General features: G+C 33.4%; 1 protein-coding gene across 4 annotated transcripts; it reads right to left on the minus strand.

The window, feature by feature from the left end:
• Positions 1–752: 752 nt before the first annotated feature.
• Positions 753–21,949, minus strand: LOC8259086 (E3 ubiquitin-protein ligase listerin). Of its 4 annotated transcripts, XM_002517697.4 has the most exons (16): positions 21,664–21,926; positions 21,459–21,564; positions 21,291–21,353; positions 21,073–21,150; positions 19,473–19,564; positions 19,138–19,240; positions 18,606–18,758; positions 9,817–10,475; positions 9,185–9,677; positions 7,933–8,465; positions 6,538–7,276; positions 5,118–5,820; positions 3,677–4,719; positions 3,096–3,554; positions 2,508–2,738; positions 753–1,736 (listed from the first exon to the last, which is right to left on the minus strand). In XM_002517697.4, exons 1-16 carry the CDS (start codon positions 21,717–21,719, stop codon positions 1,509–1,511), a joined length of 5,739 nt encoding a protein of 1,912 aa, XP_002517743.2. In that variant the 5' UTR covers positions 21,720–21,926; the 3' UTR covers positions 753–1,508. The 4 variants fall into 4 exon arrangements, with proteins under 4 accessions (XP_002517743.2, XP_048226716.1, XP_048226717.1 ...); XM_015718357.3 differs by lacking the exons at positions 753–1,736; positions 2,508–2,738 and having other exon boundaries at positions 3,427–3,554; positions 3,665–4,719; positions 21,664–21,949; XM_048370759.1 differs by lacking the exons at positions 19,138–19,240; positions 19,473–19,564; positions 21,073–21,150; ... (1 more) ...; positions 21,459–21,564; positions 21,664–21,926 and having other exon boundaries at positions 9,817–10,387; positions 18,606–18,742.
• Positions 21,950–22,185: the final 236 nt, after the last annotated feature.

A 22,185-nucleotide genomic window follows, 5' to 3' on the forward strand; every position in this document is an offset into this window, starting at 1 on the left:
TATTATTATAAGAATTAAATAAATACAAACAACCATTAGTATAATTTTTTAAAGAGACTAATATAATTTTAATTAGAAGAGTTAAACAAATAAAAAAATTCAACCATTAATGTAATATTTTTTTCTTAAAAAATCACTATTTTTAATTATTTGTTGAATATAAAAATAAAATAAAAATAATATAATTTTAGTTGCAAGTACTACAAATAAAATAAAATAACAAACAAATTATTTATAAAACATACATATTTTAGATTCGTATTTATTTTGGTAATTTATTGCTGAACAATGTTGCATGTAGTTACAAAATTGTAGATCAAGCAACAAGATATTCAAATAAAAAAAGTTCACGTGTAATATCAATAAAACTCATGATGTAACATTAATAAAACTCGTGCGTGTGGAACCGGGACCGTGATGCATGCTTTTGAATCCGGAATTATAAGTTGCCCTCCTTTTCACTTTCCTTCTTGTCTCAACATCTTGACGTTGACGTTGACGTTGACGTTGTTAAAATGTGAGAAGGAATATACTATAATAATTTTCTTTTCTTTTTGAGAAGAACTATGATAATACGGACAATTAGAATTGATTAAAGTAAATTATACATTTGAAAACTTGACCATATATTTAAAAGCTAGATATCATAAATTAAAATTAAAATTTTATGAGCGTATAAATGTTATTTTATATTAAAGAAAACACATTGTCTTATTTAGTCATTTTGATCATAACACTTCATGTGCCTCGTATTTCTCATTTAATAATTAAATATTATATATTTCATGGATGTCAGTCTTTTAGAGGATAAATATGAGGTGCGACAACTTTACCCTTGAATGTCGATCAGCTTCATGATCTGAACAAACTCACTCCACCAACCACTTGAGGTAAATCAGGCAGCAGTATCTGAAGATGATTTTTTATAGTAAAAAAACTAAACCTATTCACTGTTGCTGATTCTTCTGTTCAGAAAGTCTACTTGAAATTTGTTGGTCAAATTCAAGGCAGCTTCATCATTTTGCATGGACGACCTCATATCTGCCCTGGTGACATTGCCTACTGTTTATAATTTACAAAGAAGATGTACACATCTGTTTTCATGACTGCAAACCTTGCAAGCAATAATATCACTCATCCATCAAAGAAACGAAAGCTGCAGAGAGGGGGGAGAGGATGTAATGCCATCTAGAATAGGTGAATAAGATCTCAGCGGAGTGCAACATTCTGCAAAACAAAGTTCATTACTTGTAAGTGGCCCACATAGCATCAAGATCTTACCATCCAGCACGTATTGCTGGGTCCCAGGAAAGGTAGGAAAGTCGGCTGCTATTCAGATACATGCTGATGCTGCAACCTTACTAGTTCCAAAGGAGGATGTGTGGGCCCGTGTATCTGATTATCTGAGAGATGAGCGAAAAGCAGAGGAGCTTATGGTTTCTTTTCACTGTATCTCATCATATTGTCAGCATGGACGTGTCCACAAAATTCAACGACTGGTGCATAATTCAGAATGGAGACTGGCATAATGGGCAGGATGATTTGTGAGATGTTGAGAACCACTTATACAGGCAAGCAGCATGAAACTTGTGCTTGCAAGTTCTGCAAGCAAGGCGAGGAAGACTGTGATTGGTAGTGTGGATGACACTGTAACATATAGGGCACTCTTCGACACCTTCAAATTCCTTATCAAAGTTGCTTTTCCATATTCGTATTGCTTCAGCTAGAGCTCCATTCTGTAACATGATAGAAGAAAATAATTTGCTCATCTAAAAATTCTCAAATTAATCATTCAACTGTTAGCTCCTTCCCCTCTCCATCTATGCAAATTTGCAACTTTTATGCATAGAACTTAACTTCCATTTTTTGTTTTCAGTTTTCCTTTTGTTCAAAGCCCATGCCCCTAAAGGAAGATAATAGAAAACAAGAATGGAAGAAATAAAGGTTCACGAGTTTTATTTCACCAGGAGTTTAATAACAACTGAGTTTTGATTTATCATTTTAAACATAGCTCTCAATGTTTTCAGTAACATTTGGAAAAACGAAGGGTCCAAAAGCATTTTTCAAGTACTTAGGGTAAAATGTTTATTATATATTTACGACAAGTAAAACAGGTTGCAACAAATGATCAGAGTGTCTTAAACTATTTGTTTCTCAGTTACATATAGTGTTTATGTACACATATAGCATGGATTAAGCTGTAAACTTATGCCTGGTAGTGCACATTTGCTCCCTCTTACCTTTTCCAGATAATTTTTATTTTCTTCTCATTTTATTTCTTTTATTCTTTTCGCTTACCTTCTATTTCTTGCCATTAGGAGGCTACCATGTCTAAAATAAGTGGCCCTAGATACCTATTGTAATATTACAGTTGCTAAGACAATCAAACCCCACTGCTCCCCATTTAGAGGACAACCCACAAGCTCATAAATCAAGACTGTCATCTAACACTCATATAGCTATTCCTGAAGCAGTAATAGAAAAGCAATAACATTCATAGCAAGTACCTGATTACGAACAAACAACATCATCGACATCAACCATTTTCGTTGCTTGACTTCGCTAATGCCGAGACTTCTCATACAATCAACATCTACAGGACGCAGAGGGTAAGATGCAGGAAGACGAATAACTAGATCCATTCCAGTCTCATCCTTCGTATATGTAGCAACTACCTCGTTCGCCGATTTGCTTACACTAACTGAAAAATTCTCATCAGCAAAATTGGCAGTCTTTATCTGCATGAAGGAAATGATATCAGAGCAATATTGTAATCATTATGCAAAAAATGTTCAAACTAGGTCACGCTTGACTTTTCCTTTCTCAGTTGCCACATCACTTAACATCGAATTTAGAAACCCTAAAAGATATGCTATTTTATAAAGGATCATCATAGCATCTTGCCCAATTAAAAGCAGCTCTAAATATGGTCGACACATATTCTAAGACAATAAGTTTGTATTCTAATAGTTCCGAGTCCAAGAAAAGTTTCCTTAATGGCTTAAAAGCACAAGGAATACTTCCTGTCTGTCACCTTAATTTTCTTCATCATTCTTTGCATATATAAACCAAAATATTTTTCAAACAAGACATACCCGGTACAGCTCATTCACAATTAGAGGAGGACTGCACCAAGTCCTTGTAAATGTTTCAATTAGAGATGATGTTGAACGATCGCGTAAATCAGTAAACCATCCTCGAACATATGCAGGGAGAACACGAAGCATCAATCCAAATATTGCTCCAGAAAGTGAAGCCATTTTTTCAGGTGCAACAGGCCATAGTGACTCCACAGGCAACAATAATGAACCTGTCCTGATGGCAGATGTTGCTGCAGTTGCAGCCTCCGAAGCATCAACAGGAAGATCTGCATCCTTCTTTTTCAAACTTTGAGCCATGTATAACTCCAAAGGAATATGCTGGAAGAGGCAGTCTAGTATCACTGAATTAGCCGATTCTTGTACATACTGGACCAACCTCTCCCTTGTGGCTGATAGTGATGGCAATGACCATAAATGAGATAGCAACACAGACCAAGCAAGGAAGACGTTTACCTGTATTTTTTTAAAAACATGAGCAGCACTGTATTAATTAAGTTCCTATACAAACATCAAGTATATAAGGTGCATGGAAACAGAACAGAAAGAATAAAGTGACTCCTCACTTAAGCAATTACCCGTTGATGAGCCATCAAATCCATTTCAAGAACCTCACAAGGTAACTTCTCAATCATGCAAGATAATTCCTCCTTCAAATGGACATTCCTTTCTGATGATGATTCAAACCTGCTTGAATCCAGGTTACCACTAATATCATTATCACCATCTAGGGAAAAACTGGCATCTTCTACCACAACAGCCAACTGTGAAACAGGTTCAGTTGTGAGAATAACATAAGCAGCATACTGTAATGGTGGAACTGGCAAAGAGGAGAAGAGAATTGCATACAAAGAGCTTATAGGCCCTTTGCTTAACCCCCAAAATTCAACTGATTTGACTGCTCTATCTCTAGCATATGTAGATGTGTTAACAACAATTGATGCCACTAACTCCCAGAAATAGGGAGAGTGAAGCCGAGATTTTACTACAATAGATGCAGCTTCATGACAATAAGAACTTGCAATTGCCTCAGCAGTGCCAGTGCAAAAGAATAAGCGAAGAATGCCTTCCAGGATGCGATCTCTAGCTAATTCCCATCTTTCCATTATCAGGGGATTCAAACTATTCATGTCTGCTTGTTGGAGGCTAAAGATCCCAGAAAACAATGAAAAAGATGCTAAAGCATTAACAGCAACATTTATAGGAGAAAGGTCTGAGATGGAAACAAGCTGCTCAAGTTTCCTAAGAACATCCAAATTATCAGTTGTAGTGCTGTTAGTGATAGCATCATCCACATTTTCCGTAACTTCCTCCAATATTACAACTGCGGACTGAATCCAAGACCTTAATTGCAAGAAAAAAAAGTCCCAGTCCTCTTCAGCAAATTCTTTCCAGCAATAACCAACAGAAATAACCATTAGCTTCGATAGGAACATCTTCACCACTGGCAACTGCTTACCTACTACCAAGAGACTTGGATTTTGTCTCTGCTTCCGGAATAAATCAAATATGAGTGTTTTCTCTTCAAGGCTTATGTTTCTCTCTAGCTTCAGTGATTTAGTATTGCCCATTGCTCTTAAAGGATAACAAGCAATAACCAGCTGAAACCATTCCTCCATACCTATAATTAGAAAATAAAAATAAAGAAAATAAGAAAGGAGAAAGAAAGGTAGTAGCATGAAAATTATTTTATTTATTGATGAAATGAATGATAAAAATAGCAAAATTCCTTAATCACATGTGGAGTTGGAGGGAACATTAAAAAGGTGCTGAATCTGATCCATCCCCATCCAACGTTTCTGCACCCGTCATGTGCTTAAACAATTGTATCATGTAAAAGTTCAGTGAGTATATACACCAACCAAAAGGAATAAACAACACTTAAGAATGGCAAGGCTTATTCCAGGTAGCTCATATCATCAACGGCAAATTATCCGAAGGCAAGAATCTTCAAAAAGTTCTAGACTTGGAACTAAAATTGCAAACTTTGTACTCATGAATATTAAAGTATGCGTGTACCTTCTCCTGCTTGCCATGCAACTAAAGGTGGGAATGCCAGAACCCTTTGGAGCCAATCTCTAACAGTATCCTGCATCCAATTTTCCTCTGAATTATGAAGTATATCCCCACTAGGTTCGCTAGGTATAACACTTCTCCAACATAATGGTTGCATAAGAACACCGACAATTGGAGGAAGAATCTTCAAACAATTTTGGTTTATTGCTTCATCTATAAAAAGTTTATTTACAAGCAACTCAAAAACTCTTTTAGCTTTGTCTCCTCTCCATATATCATCTTTGAAGAGAGTGATAAGCAATGACAAAAGAGCTCTCAGAAATGGTTCTTCAATTTTGTTTAATTCATCACCTACAGCAGGCCATGAATTGAATGAGAAGTCTGCCTGACCTTCTGCATGAACAAGAGCACCATCAAGTAAGATGTTGAAGATAGAATCAAACAAACTTTCATGGACAAAATAATTCCAATTCTTTGCAGATGCACTCAGAAGGGGCAAGAAAGAAGCTGTAGGACTTCCTCCTGGCCATTTCCACACGCATAATATTTCAGCAGCAAGCCAGGCTCGAGCAGTGTGCTCTTCATTTGCTGTTTCATTCAGAGAAGAGGTAAGCATCTGATCCACATGACCAACAAAAACTCTACTGATCCCTATCTTGAACATAAGCTTCTCAATGAAAGAAACAAATTTCTGAGTCCCAGATGCCTGCACTTGCCATACAATTTCAAGGTCATCATATCAAGTGAAACACAATCCCAATGCTGAGAGAGTAACTAATTTATAGACAAGTAAAAGAAAATTATATTGCATGCAAATTCTGTACAGGTACTATAGGATTAACTGCATGATGTATGCATGCAGTAACTCTTTTATTTGGAATGAAAACTACATGTATAATATACCCTCTTATTAGAAGGTTTTGCCATCCAGCCTCCCCATAAACCAACTAAACATACAAGTCATAAGTTTGAACAAAAAAGGTTCAGCGAAACAAAAGGGTTTGAGAAATAAGATAGAAGTAGTAATTACAAGCTGAAGGATAAAAAAAATTGAAAATGATATCTTATTAAACGTGAACTAGATAAACAAGAACTTTTAACAAAACCAGCATTTGAGATGAGCCACTATGTTTCAAATACCAAGAATGAAGCAAAAGATCACCATAAGGAACTCCAAGAAAGAACCCACCAACGACACAAAATGACATTGACGACAGAAAGAGATAAGAAACTAGAATAAACCCAGTGGTATCCTGTCTTATCCGCATTTCAACGAGTTGAACATTGTCTCCTACTTCTACGTTGAACAAAAATGAGAAGTCAACATAATTTTTTCAATAAATAAAAAAGAACATAAAAAGCAAGTTGGTAGCACATTCCAATCCCACCAAGCGAACAAGCAAATGATCAAAATGCCACTCACATGGATATCAATGTAGACATCGACAGCATTTAAAGAAGCTGCCTGCACAGGTGCACCAAAGTCTGGAGTAATCCATGATGGCCAAGTATCATCCTTCCTGAAGAGCTGGTTTAATAGATTTTGTTCCTCGTCTTGGTTATGGCAGAGACATGCAAGAACTTCAAGCATCCATTCACAGCACAAAGAAGTGATTCTATTTTCATTAAGGTTTCCTTCCTTGAAAATGATAGACCTAATAAACTGAACTAAGACACTCCCCAATCTCTTCAAAATGCTGATGCTGAGGCCTTTCCAAAATTCATCACTTATCTTATTGTAAAAACCATGCAAAGATTCATTAAACTCTGACCAGCCCTTATCTTTCTTCTTTGAGTCATCATCAAGTGCATCATCCATTGTTGCTTCAATGCTTTGTTCCCAGTTAATGATAAACACTGAAGCCAAAATACCTGATACTAGCTCAACTTCCTCACTAAGTGTTTTTAAGCAATACAAACTACCCACAAGTATATCTAATGCAAACTGAGCTATCTTAATCACATCCATAGAGTTTTTATCATCCACCCCAAAATTATTAGCTCCGGGAGTTAAAAGAATGCCAAAATCCCTAATTGAACTGAAAGGGGACTCGCAAATCAAAGCAAGCAACCTTTTGGAAACCTCTTTATATACCAAGATTAATGAATTTCTGGATACAAAGGAGATTTGATTGCCTCCTACTGAGCCACCAAGAACAGCACTGCATATGATACATGTATGAGAAGACAGTATTAAAAAGCAGAAAAAAAAAAAAGGACTTCTAGTTACTGGAATGAAGAACCAAATGTAAGTTTATTCACATCTGGAACCATCAGGCACCCTATGATAATGTTTTATCAGGTCAAACATTCAGAAGGTCAACAGCTTTTAGAGTAATCTAAGAACTAAACACATTCTGCATATAAGCTATGACATCAAACCCAACAAATGAAGATTACTTTAACAAAAGAACTAGACTTTGCCAGCATATAAAATTTTCTTATGATTCTTATAGCATCCATTGAATTAGTACAGTAGATAAACAAAAAATGAGAAGTGCGCTAGCTAAGGGCATACCAAAGAAGTTCAAGTGACACCTGATACATTACAAGCTACTACAAATAATAAGTTCAATACAACAAATAACTACACCTATATCACATATATGCATGTGAGTACCACAAATCAGAGATGTTATCTCTCAAAAGAGAGTGAACATGATATCAACTTCACAACAAAAACATGACCAGTAATTCATCATAGTACATATCCAAAATGCAGTCTATATCATTTACTTCCGTGGAATGCAAGATCTCCGACAATATATTCAATTTTGTGGAATAAAAACATCAACAGATAGATCCTCCATTTACATACCACACAAACTGAGCAGCTGAAGCTCTATAGGTAAAACAGGAACGGGCTACAGCAACTACAGCTGATTCAAGAAGCTCATGATGCCAGTCGCCTAGGTTCAACCAGTGCGGATGATGCGAATCGTCTCTCACTTTTCTCTTTGCAATTTCAACTCTTGCTTTCTCTAATAACATTGCCAACAGAGGTAAGTAGTTTGATTCTAGGGACACAGGCTCAGTTCTAGTACCACCTTGACTAATTGCATAAGAAATAACTGCACTCCACTGTTCAGGAAAAGATTCATCATTCAGTAATGCAAGCAAAAGATCAAGTCGAGCACTACTAGAGGAATTACATCCAGCCAAACACCACAGGATAAATGTTTCTCTGAAGACTTGCATAAAATACTCTGGCTCTAATTCTTTGTCCCTATCATCATAAAGGGAAGAGGAGCACTGGCTTCCTTCATTGCCCAAAAAAAGTTCCCGGACTATCTTGCGCGGTCCAAATAAAGAAACTGCAACTGACAGAAGTCTCAAACCATCTGTTGTGTCCTGAGATCAAGAGAATTCAAGATCAAACTATGAACGCATGTTGAAATATTAGATAAGTGAACTTGAAGAATGAAATGTGCATAGCACCATATACACATGACTAGCAAGACTTTTTTGATACCATGAAATACCTGATTCATTAAATTGTCAGGTATGGCTAAATGGATCATTTTACACCACATACTAATTATTTTACTATGAAGTCCGACATGCAACAGGCCAAGTTCAAAAGGAGAAAGAAGAAAACTTAATGTGTGGCTTCATAAGCAGACATTTCACTCAAGTAAACACATGAATGATAGTAACAAGAATCAGAAACCCTTTTCGTATTTTGATCATAACAAAAAAGGAATTTGAGAAGCTAGACACTCAGAAAGAGAAGTTCTTAATCAACAAAAGGTCCAGTCTGAGGTTAACCAGCAAACTGCAGATTCTTTCTTGGAAGCACTCATCTTTCAAGAGTCCATTACTTAAAAGGGAAGAGAGTTTGTAAAGCATGAACAATGCCATGCCACAAATTTGAATTTCGACATATTTCCCAGGTTGGGCATACAAGATAAGAAAAATCTGAAGCTAACAAACAAAATCTAAGCAAAGTTCAGCATACATTCTGCAAGAATAGGGGCAAACAAAAATACAGAAACAGTAAATGCAAGATCTCATAAGAAATCAGTAAATGACACTACTTGTCAAAAGATTAAAGAGAATTAGCAACTTACAATAGATCTTATCAATGGGAAAGACTTCGCCAACAATGGTCCCACTAAGCAAACCAAGGGCCAAGTTTCACCTTTCTGCACTGAATGTTGTCCCAGTAATGAGAAAAATTTAATGACTTGTTCCACAGTTTCAGTATTTCTTCCTATGTTCTCATTTTGCAGAAATATCTCAAAGCAATTCTCTTGAATTGCCACACAAAAAGGAGAGAGTAGATCATGCTCCATCAAATAAATGCCGGAAAGAATTTCTACAATACATTTTCCCAATTCTTGACAATAACTCATAGGATATTTGATATTTCGCGACTCCACTATCTTCTGGAGGGAAATTGCACCAGCATGCTTAGGAGGATCTTCAGATGTTCCTATGGGTGCTTCATTCTGATTATTTGAGCCAGCAAAAAATAGGTATTCTTGCCACAGAAGCTTTATCAGGATATTGCTAACAATAGTAACTCTAAATTGATGTACAGAATCAGGATTTTCACAGTATCTAGCATGAAACAAAAATTAAATTAGAAAATCAAATGCAGAAGAAAAAAGAATGAATCCAGGTGTACCACTGAACTCACAAAGAACTGGATGTAGCAGGAGATTAAATTATGTAAGATAACAAATGAGAAAAATCTCACCTTGAAGCATTCTGCAATCCCCAAAGGAAACATTCTTTAAATGCACTGAAAAATTTTAGAACATCAGCAATTGTTGAATGGGATGAGGTCCTTCCATCCCATAGATTATGGAAAAAATCAAGAAAAAACTTCTCTCCCGCTATTAATTTGGGAGGCACAGTGCCCAAAAATAGAACCAGAGCTGGATAAGAGACCTGCTGAGATCCAAAGCATCCATTCCTAAGAAAATGCCAAAAGCGGTTTAACACAATTTTCTGTATATTTACCAAAGTCCAACTTTCAGGGAACCTTTTAGAAAATAGCAAAAATGCATCCCACATTGACGAGTGACAAGTAGGATCCTTTTCCTGAAAAGCACCAAGTATTGCAGCAGCAAGAACTTTCATATTTCCTTCATTAAAAGCATGAGGAATATTTTTCATAAAACTCTTTAATGCTGAATATGTAGCTGACCGGATTACAGGGCTATGGGACTTCATAAAGTCCAAAAAATATTTGTGTGCAGATAATAATTTTTCAGCAAAAGAGATAGCAGTCGCTCTAGCCTTTGAAGCATATTTTAATTCGGCAGCTACATTTTCAAAACCAGGTCGTTCAGATTGCACACAAACCAAAACATCAAGAAGGGTGGCCAATGCCAATAACGATGAAGATATCACCTGGAAAACAAGGAAAAAAATTACAAATTAGATAGCATTAAAAAATACCTTGTAAGAAAAACTATCTGAAGAACCCCCGTAAGCAGCAGCTTTAGAAGTAATTTTCTTTAGATTTAAGCATTACATTACAGCACAAACACAAGGATGTGATTTATCATATGAGTCTGCAGCAGTGTTTTGAATATATGAGCAATTTCCCTCTGCTGCATCTCAATATTTATCATGCAACAATTGCAAGCCCATAATGCAATAGGACATGCCAATATTAACCAGGGAGCAATTTCCCATAAAAAAGCTTCCATTGATTTATTCATAGACAACCACGTGCTCACCATTATGTTCCCAGGTTTATCATTTTTGTTATGTGATAATTCAACTTAAAAATATAGAAAAATAAGGGAACATTAGGAGAGAACCTTCAATATCTCGAGTTTTAGGAACTCAAACCTTTCTCTGAAATTCTTCTTGGTCTTCCATCAAGAGTTTCTACTTAGTTATTATACCAAAAAAAATTGAAAACTAGAAAACAAAGAAATTAGACATAGGAACGCAACATCTGGTATAGCTGTAAGAATTTTATTTTTTTGGAAAGGTACAAATAGTATCCTATATTGCTTTTGCAATTAAGGGTATAACTTTTTCTTGACAGTTTCGGGACTGATTTCATTTTTCTTGCTCTTTGATACCCTAACAACTAATACCATTAGATTCCCATGATATAATATTAATATAACATGGATCTCCAATAATAAGATTATTCATTAAGTGATTTAGCATACAACTAAGCACAATGAACTCGTGATGAATAAAATTAACATGTATGGTAAATCACACAATGAAATGATTTTATTCTAGAGATTCCATGTTATATTAATGTTTCATCATAAGATAATAAAGACATTAGATAGTAGGATATTAAAGTGCAAGAAAGATGAAACCGAAGACTCCAAAATGTTAAGTAAAAAGCCAAATACCCTTGAGTGCAAAAGCGTCTAACTACAAGGTACATATTATACATTCACCTATTTATATAACAGAATAGAGAAAAATGATGGCAAAGATATAACCTAATTGATAACGAAATCTCCTCTTCTCTACCAAGGCCAGGACTTCAAATCTCCTCATTCCAAATATCCTAAGCAAAAATGATATAAAGAAAACTAAAAAGAACTAAAGCCAAAAGGAATTACTATCTTTATCCCTAACCGAGATATAAAAAAAAAAACAGATGAACCATTATTTTTAAGGCATAATAAATGCCAGATTAACCAATTGATAGCAAATAGAATAGTAATTTTCAGATACAACTGATTTAGAAGAAACAGAGGCAACATAATTTTTTGAATCGACAACTGGATCATAATGAACTGCATTCACCACGTTATAGCAAATAAAATAGTAATTTTTTAAATATAAGTGGTTTAAGAGAAAACAAAGGTAAAATAATTTTATGAATGGACAATGAACATAAACCAAATCCAATAGAAAATGTGTGTATCTCTATCTATATATCAACCAAAGAGCTTTACTCTTTTATAAGATAGAGATAGAGAAGGCATATATTTACATCTTAATACTTGCAAATATCCTACCAATAACTAGTATTTATATTATTGTAAAATTGTCATTGTTAGTTAGAAGTAGGGTTGGGTACAGGAGTTTGATTTTGACTGGTCTTTCTTTCTCGCAGACAACTAGCTATGCCTCTGAATCTAGTTATAGAAGTTCAAAATTTACACATCAGTCTTTCGTAATTTTTCATTGTTTTTTATCTATCACCCCATATTTTTATGCCCCCTCTGACTAAAACAAGAGCCACTAATAGCTTATTATACTCTTTAGATGTTAAGCATTAAATAATTAATAAAACTTACTTCACCACAATCTAGCCGAATCCCACTACACAAGGCTTGCAGAAACAAACCCAAGCCCTTCAGCAATCTCAATCAGACATCATAACATGAAAGCACAGCTTCACAAAAAAAAAAAAAACAAATATTCCAATTCTTCTGCCACAGCCAGGCAAGACCAGATATGTATAGTCCACTGCTAACTCAAACATCAATCCTAAACAATTACTTTAACTCAAATCCCAATTGTTGAAAAATTCTACAATTAAGCTATGAACTAGTTGCCACTCAAACTGGTTGCAATAAATCATAAATTTTCTCATTGAATCAAATAATCTTCTCTCTAGTACAGCAGCAACAAGTGAAATGATCTCAGAGAAATACCAAAAGATTTTGGAAAAATCTTTTGAGGCATTTCAAGCAATTGATACAAACTTATGCATAACAGGACCAGCAGGAGAAAGAAGCCAGGACTTGGAATAATATGCTCTGATTTGTACTGTTGTTTTACGTGAAATAGAATACAGTTGTTTGGATGTGTAAATTTCAATTGTCCAGTGATGCCTTTATAAAAGTAAGAAATGGCCAAAAGATATCGAAAAATTAATTTCAAAAATCTTGAATCTTAATACAAATAATGACTTTTATACCATAAAAATTCTTTTTTTTTTTTTAAAGTTCTACTATATTTTTTCTCTATATTTAAAGTACCATTGAAAGATAATTAGTATTGAGACTCATGAGACTTAAAAAAAGAAAGAAAAATCAAATAATAATTTAATTTGATTAGAAAATTCAACAGTTTCATTATATACTATCACCAATCATATGTAGAATACATGAGAGACTGAAAAATCAAACTGCTTTCTATAATAATGGAAAAACTCTCATCTACTAATTGGAAGAAATAGGGAAATTCACATCAACCGAACTGATCTGTTGACCATGGACCAGTCCAAAATTTTAATGCCTAGGCCCGGTCCTAACCAATACTCAGTATTTACATATACAGGGGCTGAGATCCAGTAACCCATATGAAAAACTTCACAAATTATCAACAATTTAAGTCGCATTATATATCCAAGTCATTAAACACCCAGATCCTGTATCTTATAAATGAAACCCTATTCTGTTTATCATTTCATAAATATGTGCATGGAGATTAAACATCCATTCTCTTCCACGGAATAATTTCGATTTCCATATACCTCCATTATTCTTGCATATACCATTCAATCTTTCGCAATCTTTAAGAACCTCAGCACATGCAAAGCCAACCAATCCCATTCAGAAAAGGATTACAAGCCAAACAATCTCCCAGTGCAGATTTTTTGCAATATGTACCCCCAATGGAATTGTAATAGGTGAAATGCTAAAAACTAGTAATAATTAAAGAAAATAAGTTATTTCCTTTCTAAATAGATCTTCTTATAAATATTTTATTACAGTATACATTATATTGAGCTTTCCTTGGTTGACCTGTATATATTTCAATGCTTAAGCCCTATGAAGCAAGGACTTGGACACGAGAAGATAATAATTATTATAATGCAAATTTTATATAAATAACATTCATAAAAGTTAAACTACAAGTTTAAAACATTTTCAATCTCTTCAACTTCACCCATTTCATCTAAAAACACCAATATTTGAGAAAAAAATAATTACAAGCTGTAGAAAAGATTTTGAGATGGAGAGAAAGTGAGGAATGGATTGAAGAGATAGAAAGGTAAAGGGAGAAATTTCTTTTTTGCTAAAATAAGCATAAGAAGTATAGAGATTAAGTGTGGCTAGGGGGTTTTCTTAAAAGACTTGTGTAAATTTGCCCCAAAGTTCTGCAAAGTTTATTACTTCCCATGTCTCCAACATGTCCCTACTTGCAAAAGAAAAGGAAAGAACATGTTTTCCGACATGTCCCATACATGTCCTCGGCACGTCCAACATGCATACGGCAACCCCTAGGAGTGTAGGTGCTTCATAGCTTAAACCTAAGTTTTTCATCATTGTTTTCAATTTCCATGCAAAAGAAATTTCACAGGGAATAGTAAAATTGTACCATGAAAAAGAAAGGGTGTTTAGTTGATGCAAACAAGGAAACGCTTAAGAAAACAAAGTTCAAAGGATTCAGAGATTTAGAATTAGGGTGTAGTATTTTACAATTTCAATATTTAGGATTATTTCTGTAATTACCGAAATTGCTAGAACCTTAGTATAAGATTTCTTTAGGAGTCTTTAGTTTTGCTATTTTTTTATGCACATCGTCATTATGCTTTTGGATTTGTGAATCTAATTATATTGTATACAAAATACTCCTAAACTAATCTTATAAATATTTAAAACGCAAGTAAAATGGTTCAAACTAAATTAGAATTTAAAGAAAAATTGTTATTAAACGTAATTATAAATAGTGAATGACTAATTTCATTATTAGACAATAATTTCTTCTCCTAAAAGAATATATTATAAATAAATTTTGTTGCCTTATGTAAATAAATGACTTTCTAATTAAACAATAATTTTTATCCAAAAGAATGACATATTTTAGTTACATATCTTAATTCTTCACTTGATTAGTAAATTACTAAATTACCTTGTCTTAATAACAATTAGTAAGAGCTTGTCAGTAAATTTACCTACTGCGCAGCGAACCCACACCCCCCCACCCCCCCCACCCCCCCCCTCTTCCCCCTTTTCCCCCGATCCAATGTAGGACAGGTTTAGGAAATCTGTTCTATGTTGATTTAGAAGTTTGGGTGATCTCCTTCGATGTTGTGTTGATGACCAGGTTCATAATTGGGATCAGATTCTTCCTATGGTTGAATTTGCTTGTAATAGTTCTATCAATCGCAGCAGTCCTTTTGAGATTGTTACAGCGATACTTCCTCAAAAACTTATTGATTTGGTTTCTTTGCCTATTGCACATCGTCCTAGTATCGAGGCTGAAGCCTTTTTAGTAAACTTATTCGTGACATTCATGATGATGTTCGGAAATGTATTGCTATAAGGAATAAGGGGTACAAGACAACTGCTGATTTGAAACGCAGGTTTGCAGAATTTCAAGAAGGTGATATGATGATGGTTCATGTCAGGCCTGAACGATTTCCTAAAGGTACTTACAAGAAGCTTCATTCAAGGAAGATAGGTCCTTTCAAAATTTTGAAGAAAATAATTATTTTATTGAGCTACCTAATGACTTGAATATAAGTAACATATTCAATATTGAGAATATGACTGCATATCCTAGTCATGATAATGTTCCTAATGATGAGGTTATAGCCAGGCTTCCTCCCATACCTCTCAGAGAACAAATATTGTTGATAATCAAGTGATTGCTACTAGATGTGGTTATTAAAAAGTTTCTCGTCAAATGGGCAGGCTGTCCACTATCCGATTGTACATGGATAACTGAAGAAGATTTATAAGGAATCGATCCTAATCTTTATGATCGGTTCCATGCTTTTAAATCGACCAGTTTGAGTTTTTCCAAGCCGGGGAGAAATGATGGGACATGTTGGCGACATGTTTACAAACAATGTGCCAAACATGGTTCAAATGCTCAAGCACTTGCTTGGAACATGGGGGATAAGGAGGCCGATTGGGAATTCTATTAGGTTTAAGATATCTGATTTCTAAAAGAAATATGATTTCTGGCTGTTGCAGGAATTCTGATTCCTTAGCAAATTAGGATAAGTTATCACACCATTAGAAGTCATTAATTTTATTAATTATTGTTGAGCCTTGTTCTAAATCCTTGCTGGATAAGGATAAAGTGTTCATTTAGAGAATCCTTCAAGGATTAGGGGTTTTAAAAGTCTTTAGGTCTAGGATTAGTTACTTCTACAAATATCTAGATTTGTAGCCATTGATGTTCAGTTTCCAGATTTGATAAGAAAGATTTCCTACAAATTATTGCTCTAGAATTGTGTATTTCAATTCTCGTTAAGTGCGACTCCTAAACCTTCTAAGTGTTGACTCTTAGAAGCTTTCTTTTCTTTTCTATTCCTCTACTTCAGATCTGAATCTCTGTTAAATCATACCTGAAATTCAAGATTAACCTTTATTTTTCCCACAAAATCAACATAGAATAGATCTCCTAAATTTTGTCCTACATCAACCCCCCCATATCTAATTTTATTTATATTACAGATATTCAAAAATATGAGGATCATTGCATATCTAGTGTGTTGATTTCAACAAAGTTCAGGAGATTCTTTTTCTCTTTCACATGCAAAAACATATCTAAATATTTAATAAAAATATTAAATCATGTTTAACATGTTATGCTTACATTAATTTTTGCAAAATTTACATTTGGTGCATTAATATCACATTATCCAAATTATGTCTAGCCTATTTGTTATTTTGTTTTTATTAATATTTTCACAGAAAAATTCAAAAAAAAATGAATTAAAATAAATGAGATAAGGTAAATTTTTAAAAGAAAGTACAATTAAAATTAATATATGAGACTGTTTAAATTTTAATTTTAAATTTATTATATTAGATTTAAAAATATTAACAAATAAGATAAGTCAATTTTTGTCAAGTCGTTAAAACTATATGCCTTTATTGGTCCCAAAATGTTTTTAATCTTTTCTTCGTTCTTTCCCTACAATAAGATTTTAAATCAATTTATCTAAAATTTCAGAATTAGATTCCACTAGCTTATGCAAATAAGTAGTAGGATAGCTTTACTTAAATTTGTCCTACAATATCATTGGTCATATACGTATAATGGAAAGAGAAATAAAAAGATTGTCTTCATGATTTAGGAGAGTGTATTGGATTAAGAGAATTAAAAACTTTGATGGAATTTAAAAGTCAAAGTGTATTTAATAGTAACTTTAAAAGACTTTAAACAAGTCTATCGAAATTAGGAGTATTCAATTACAACTTTTGTAATGTCTATAAAAGTAAATTAGTATTCAAAAAGTCATTGACTTTTAAAAACATAGACTTTTATATACTTTGAATGACATTTTATGCATTGTTGTGAAGAAAAATTTTCAAGAATTCTCTTTCCCTTCTCCTCAAGATTTCAATAGATTTTCTTTTTTTGAAAACTCATCTTTCTACTTCTCAAATTCTCCTGTATTATCCTCTTCATTCTTTTTCCCTATATTCTTCATCTTAAAAAAATAAAAAATTGGATGAAACTCAAAAGCTAAAACTTATTTACTAATATTTTCTTGTACTCATAAATATAAATAAAAAAAAAACAATTGATCAGAAATGTTTAATTTAATTTTAAGAGGACCCTCATAAAAAATATAAATTTCAAATGAAGAGCTTAGTGATTTTCTAGATTGTTTTGAGCAAATAACCCTACCATAAACTTTTAGGTTTTGTTAAGAAGATTGTTTGGATAACTGTTTCTATTGATAAGCGTGATTACCGTTGGTTTAGGTTTTTATCAAATAGGTAATGAATAAAATATAATGAGTATAACATGAATTTAGTTGTTTAATTGAAGACAAGTCATGATATGACAATTTCCTTTTGAAAAATAATTATTGTCTTAGCAAAAAAAATAGTGTTGTATGTAGAAAATTTAAAAATAGATATGGATTTGACACAACAATGAAATGAAGTTTATTACTTGTGTATGGAGTTGCAGATAACATTATGTGGAACAATGCTTGAAGTAAATGTAGAAAAAATTAAAAGAAGAAGAAAATAGTAAAAGCAAAATGATTAATTTCATTTTTAGATAATTGAACAATAGAGAAATAATAGTCTGTGAAAATCAATAAAAGTTTATCAATGTCTATAAAAGTTTTTTAAGTAAAATATGTGAGTCATTCATAAATTCATGAACTCTGCATAATTCATTAAAAATTCATGAACTCTAAAAAAGTAATTCACTTAAAAAAATTCTATAAAATTCTTGATTGTATACACCCTCCTTAGTAAATACGAGAACATATATGATGTTTTTAGACTTCAACAACAAATGAAACACTGGATTTACATTTACTACAAAACAAAAGTTAATCAATTGTGTAACATGAATAAGTTTGTCCCAAGCCTGGCTTTCAATCAGGAAGGTATAAATATGGCCCACAGGAAAAATTTCCTGGCCCAACCAAGGTTTGCAGTCACAGGGTCAAATTCTAGGCTGGGTAGTTCCTAGTCGCAAGATAGGCATATTATTAAATGAATTTCAAGTTAGATTAAAGAATTTTAAATGTAAGTGTTTTTTCTCAAACCTATTCCACAATATATCGTCATAACAAAATATTGAAGATCAATTTGATAATAAGGATAGACCAGATAATACCTGCTGGTGCATGTCCTCCAATTCATCTAAAGCAATTGCTTTATCTGACATGCTTTGCGGTGTGAGCTTCAAGTTTTCCTCCAAATACATAAATACTTCAGTTGTGCATAAAATTAAAGCATCTAATCTTTTTTCTTGTGCTGGAAAGGCTGCCTGTTATGCACATAATGAAAAGACTACAGCTAAAGCCACAAGCAACAAAAGCTTCAAACAAATAAAAGAATAAAAAATAACTAATAAATTTCTTAATCAAATCAAATCAAATCAAAGATCATTAAGATGTTAAAAAGCCATTTAAGAAGCAGTAAGCTTATCTTTGGGAATTACGGCATCTTCCATTTCATGTCCAAGTAAAATATGCATCCAATCATTTTCAAAATTAAACTAGGTAATGTCAGCAAGACAAAAGAAGTTCCTACTCTGCCCTCATGTACTATTTTCTCTGCCAACAACAGCTCTCCAAAGAGTTAGACCTCTTCTAACAAAAAACAAAACAAACAAAATCTTGCAGCTAAGAGAAGTTATAACAAACCTGTAGTGAGCACTTTGCAGCCAGAGAGACTTCAGAAACAGGATCAAATTGAGAAAACCACCATGGTCCCATCAATGACTTCAAATGTGGAGCTAAATCTCTTCTGCGAAGCACAAGTTCCACAGTAGAATATTTAACATAAATAAGCATGGTTTAAGAACTGAGGAAAACTGTGATGAATTGTGTTACAAAAAAAAGCCTTGTTCAATAACCAGAAAATAAAGACATTAAGCAAAGTATTATTTCATGTATATATTCAAACAGGAGGTTTTACAGAAGAGGAAAAGAATCATAACAACATCCAAAAAAACCATAAATGTAAAACATCTCCATACCCTACGGCAACAACAAGGCTGTTCATGGTTTCATGAGTGGCTCGCCGGACTTCTCTATTGTAATCCAACAACAGCTTCTTGTACTCAAATGCCTAACACAAGAGCACAAATTGTTGAAGTCCAGACTAAATGAACATTTTATAGAAAAGTCAAGCATAGAGTGTAAACACACAACGATTATTTAATCAGTAATTCTAAATTGAACATTCACACTTCAAAAAAAAAGAAAGTGATAGGATAACAATTTAATGAGAACAGGCAGAAAAAGACACTCTTGCAGTGTAGCAATTTCTAAGAGTAAAGAAACTAAACCGACTCCATTAAAAAAGTTAATGAATTACAACTATTAAGAACGACTGTTGGAAGTAAAGCAACTGCATGATTTAAGAAAGCCACCAATTTAAGATTTGTCTTCCACTCTTAATTTTACTAACCCAATCCACTTTTTTTATCCTGCTTCAATTTCTTCTTGTTTAACTTCTTCTCCCAATTTCACACATATCAGTCGTGTTTGAAATATAATATGCTTCCATTCATAGTTGTTAAAGGCGCAGGGCGAGGCGCTTAGAAGTGAGGCACAAAACATAAAATAAAATAAAACTAGGACTCATAACACAAGACATGCATAAAATAGAAAACTTAACACACAACCAAAGGAAAAAAAATAAAAAGATCATGACAATCATGTTCAAGAATCATTCAACAAACAATAAAAAGACATGTTCAAAGGAGATAATAAAGTAAAACATAGTCTTATAAATAACTAATAGTCCTAAAATAGTAGAAATCCCAAAGCATCTTCCATTACTAATTTACTATAAGTCTATAATTATGGTTGTGGTCCTACTCCTACAGTCCTAGTCTCCTACTAAACATTAATTATAGCCATCACATCACTCATCAATCATCATCATTAAGCTCCATATAGTCTTCTTCTTTTTCATCAAAATCCTCTTCTTCTCTTCTTTTTCTCGATCAAATATCTTTTTGCCCTAATCTTCTTCTTCTTCTTCTTTTTTTAATTCTTTTTGGAGATAATCATGTCTAGATAGGCCTACATAACTATATTATATTAAGTCTATGATGAAGCGCTGAGTTCATTTCTTAAAGAAAAAAGAAAATAAAAAGCAAGTCAAAATATTATAAAGCCACGCCTTGTCTGTGCCTCACCTTAGGTCTGAGGCGCACATAGGCGCGCGCCTTAGTGAAGTCGCATGTTCTTGGCTTGAGGCGCTAAGGCTTGCGCCTCTCTCCTCAAGTCTTGCGCACTTTTGACAACTTCTATTAAATTGAATTCTTGCATAACAGTACTATTTTTTGCATGACTTCATTTCTTTCAAAATACTTCATTTCTTAGGTTGAAAAAATTAGATTCTAGTAACTATAGATTTCCAAACACAAAAATGGAAAATACAAAATTCAATTGAATTGAATTCCTGCACTTTGACCCAGCATAGCATTTTCTAGGATAAATACTTTTTCCATAGGTGGCAGGGAAAAAAGGATGACAAAGCAAGAAAGTACTCTATTACAGCCGTAAATCAGTACACGTAGATTTTATATATTAAGAAAAAGAAGAAGAGGGAGAAAAATAGCATACCCATTGTGGAACAATTAGCACCAAGTCCTTTCCAGACTTTTTCTTGAACAGGAGAGACAGAGATTGCAGAGCTTTAAGCTGTACAAGAAATTAAACAAACATGAATCTCCAATACAAGAAGTTACACAGCCAATTAATACAAATAAGTACCGTATAGCCATATAAAATATTTACAGTACTGCCTTTTACTTCATAGTCAAGCAAGTACATATTTATACCTTGGTAGTAGGATCCTTCCGGGCCAGTCTTTTCAAGTGCAGTGCCACTTCACTATCTATATCCTGTAAATAACAAGTAGTGATTCAGATAGCATTGACTAAGGAACATATGAAGTTTAATAATCCCAAATATACATCAATAGTCAATTACTATTGTTGAGAAACTACCAAAAAGGAGGTTGATTCTTCGGTAGTATCGAGACGAGAGCTACCAACATAGCCGCCAAATCCGACAGCGGCAGCAGAACCCGATGGCAACAGCGACGCGGCAAGACTGAAATACGTAAGAAGAAAAAAAAAAGGAGCAAAGTATACATTTTAACAGACAATTTTCAATTCGTTTAACAATATGATTGTTCAATTTATGAATAACCTGCTGCTTGAAGGACGGGACTTGGTCCTGCCGGATTCTCCTTTCTGTCTGCCCATGGCGGTGGTTAGAACGATTGAAAGTTGTAATGTATTCTGTTATTTGTGGAAGCTCACCGTGAGTCCAAAACAGTAGTTGTTCAACCTTTTACCCGAAACGCTGCTTTCTGTTATACGGTTTAAACCAGAACTCCGTCCATTACACGGTGATATTAAGTCTAGGTTTAAATAGGGAACTTTTAAGAAACACGCTTTCTTTATTTTTTTCTTTAGTTTTTCAGTTGTTTTTTATTTTGTTTAATTCTTTTTTATTGTTTTATTCAAAAAAATTAAAAATAAACTAAGACTATATTTTAAAAATAATATTATTAGAAAATAAAAGAAATTTTGATATTTTTCTTAAATACTATTTAACACTTCATATTTAGTTGGTACATAAATTCATCTCTATAAATTTAAGTACATTAAAATCTCTTTAAATTCTTATAAAATTACTTATTATTTTTTTATAATGTCTAAAATAATC

The sequence above is a fragment of the Ricinus communis genome, chromosome 2 (genome assembly GCF_019578655.1).
Source record: "Ricinus communis isolate WT05 ecotype wild-type chromosome 2, ASM1957865v1, whole genome shotgun sequence".
NCBI lineage: Eukaryota > Viridiplantae > Streptophyta > Magnoliopsida > Malpighiales > Euphorbiaceae > Ricinus > Ricinus communis.

What these genes read in the sequence shown, in the direction of transcription:
- LOC8259086 (XM_002517697.4), bottom strand. Translation starts at nt 21,719, where the DNA reads ATGGGCAGACAGAAAGGAGAATCCGGCAGGACCAAGTCCCGTCCTTCA. An exon ending in TCAGCTGCTCAGTTTGTGTG is followed by an intron (nt 7,277 to 7,932) that starts GTATGTAAATGG and finishes TATCATATGCAG; the next exon opens with TGCTGTTCTTGGTGGCTCAG. An exon ending in ATTTGATGGCTCATCAACGG is followed by an intron (nt 3,555 to 3,676) that starts GTAATTGCTTAA and finishes AAAAAAATACAG; the next exon opens with GTAAACGTCTTCCTTGCTTG.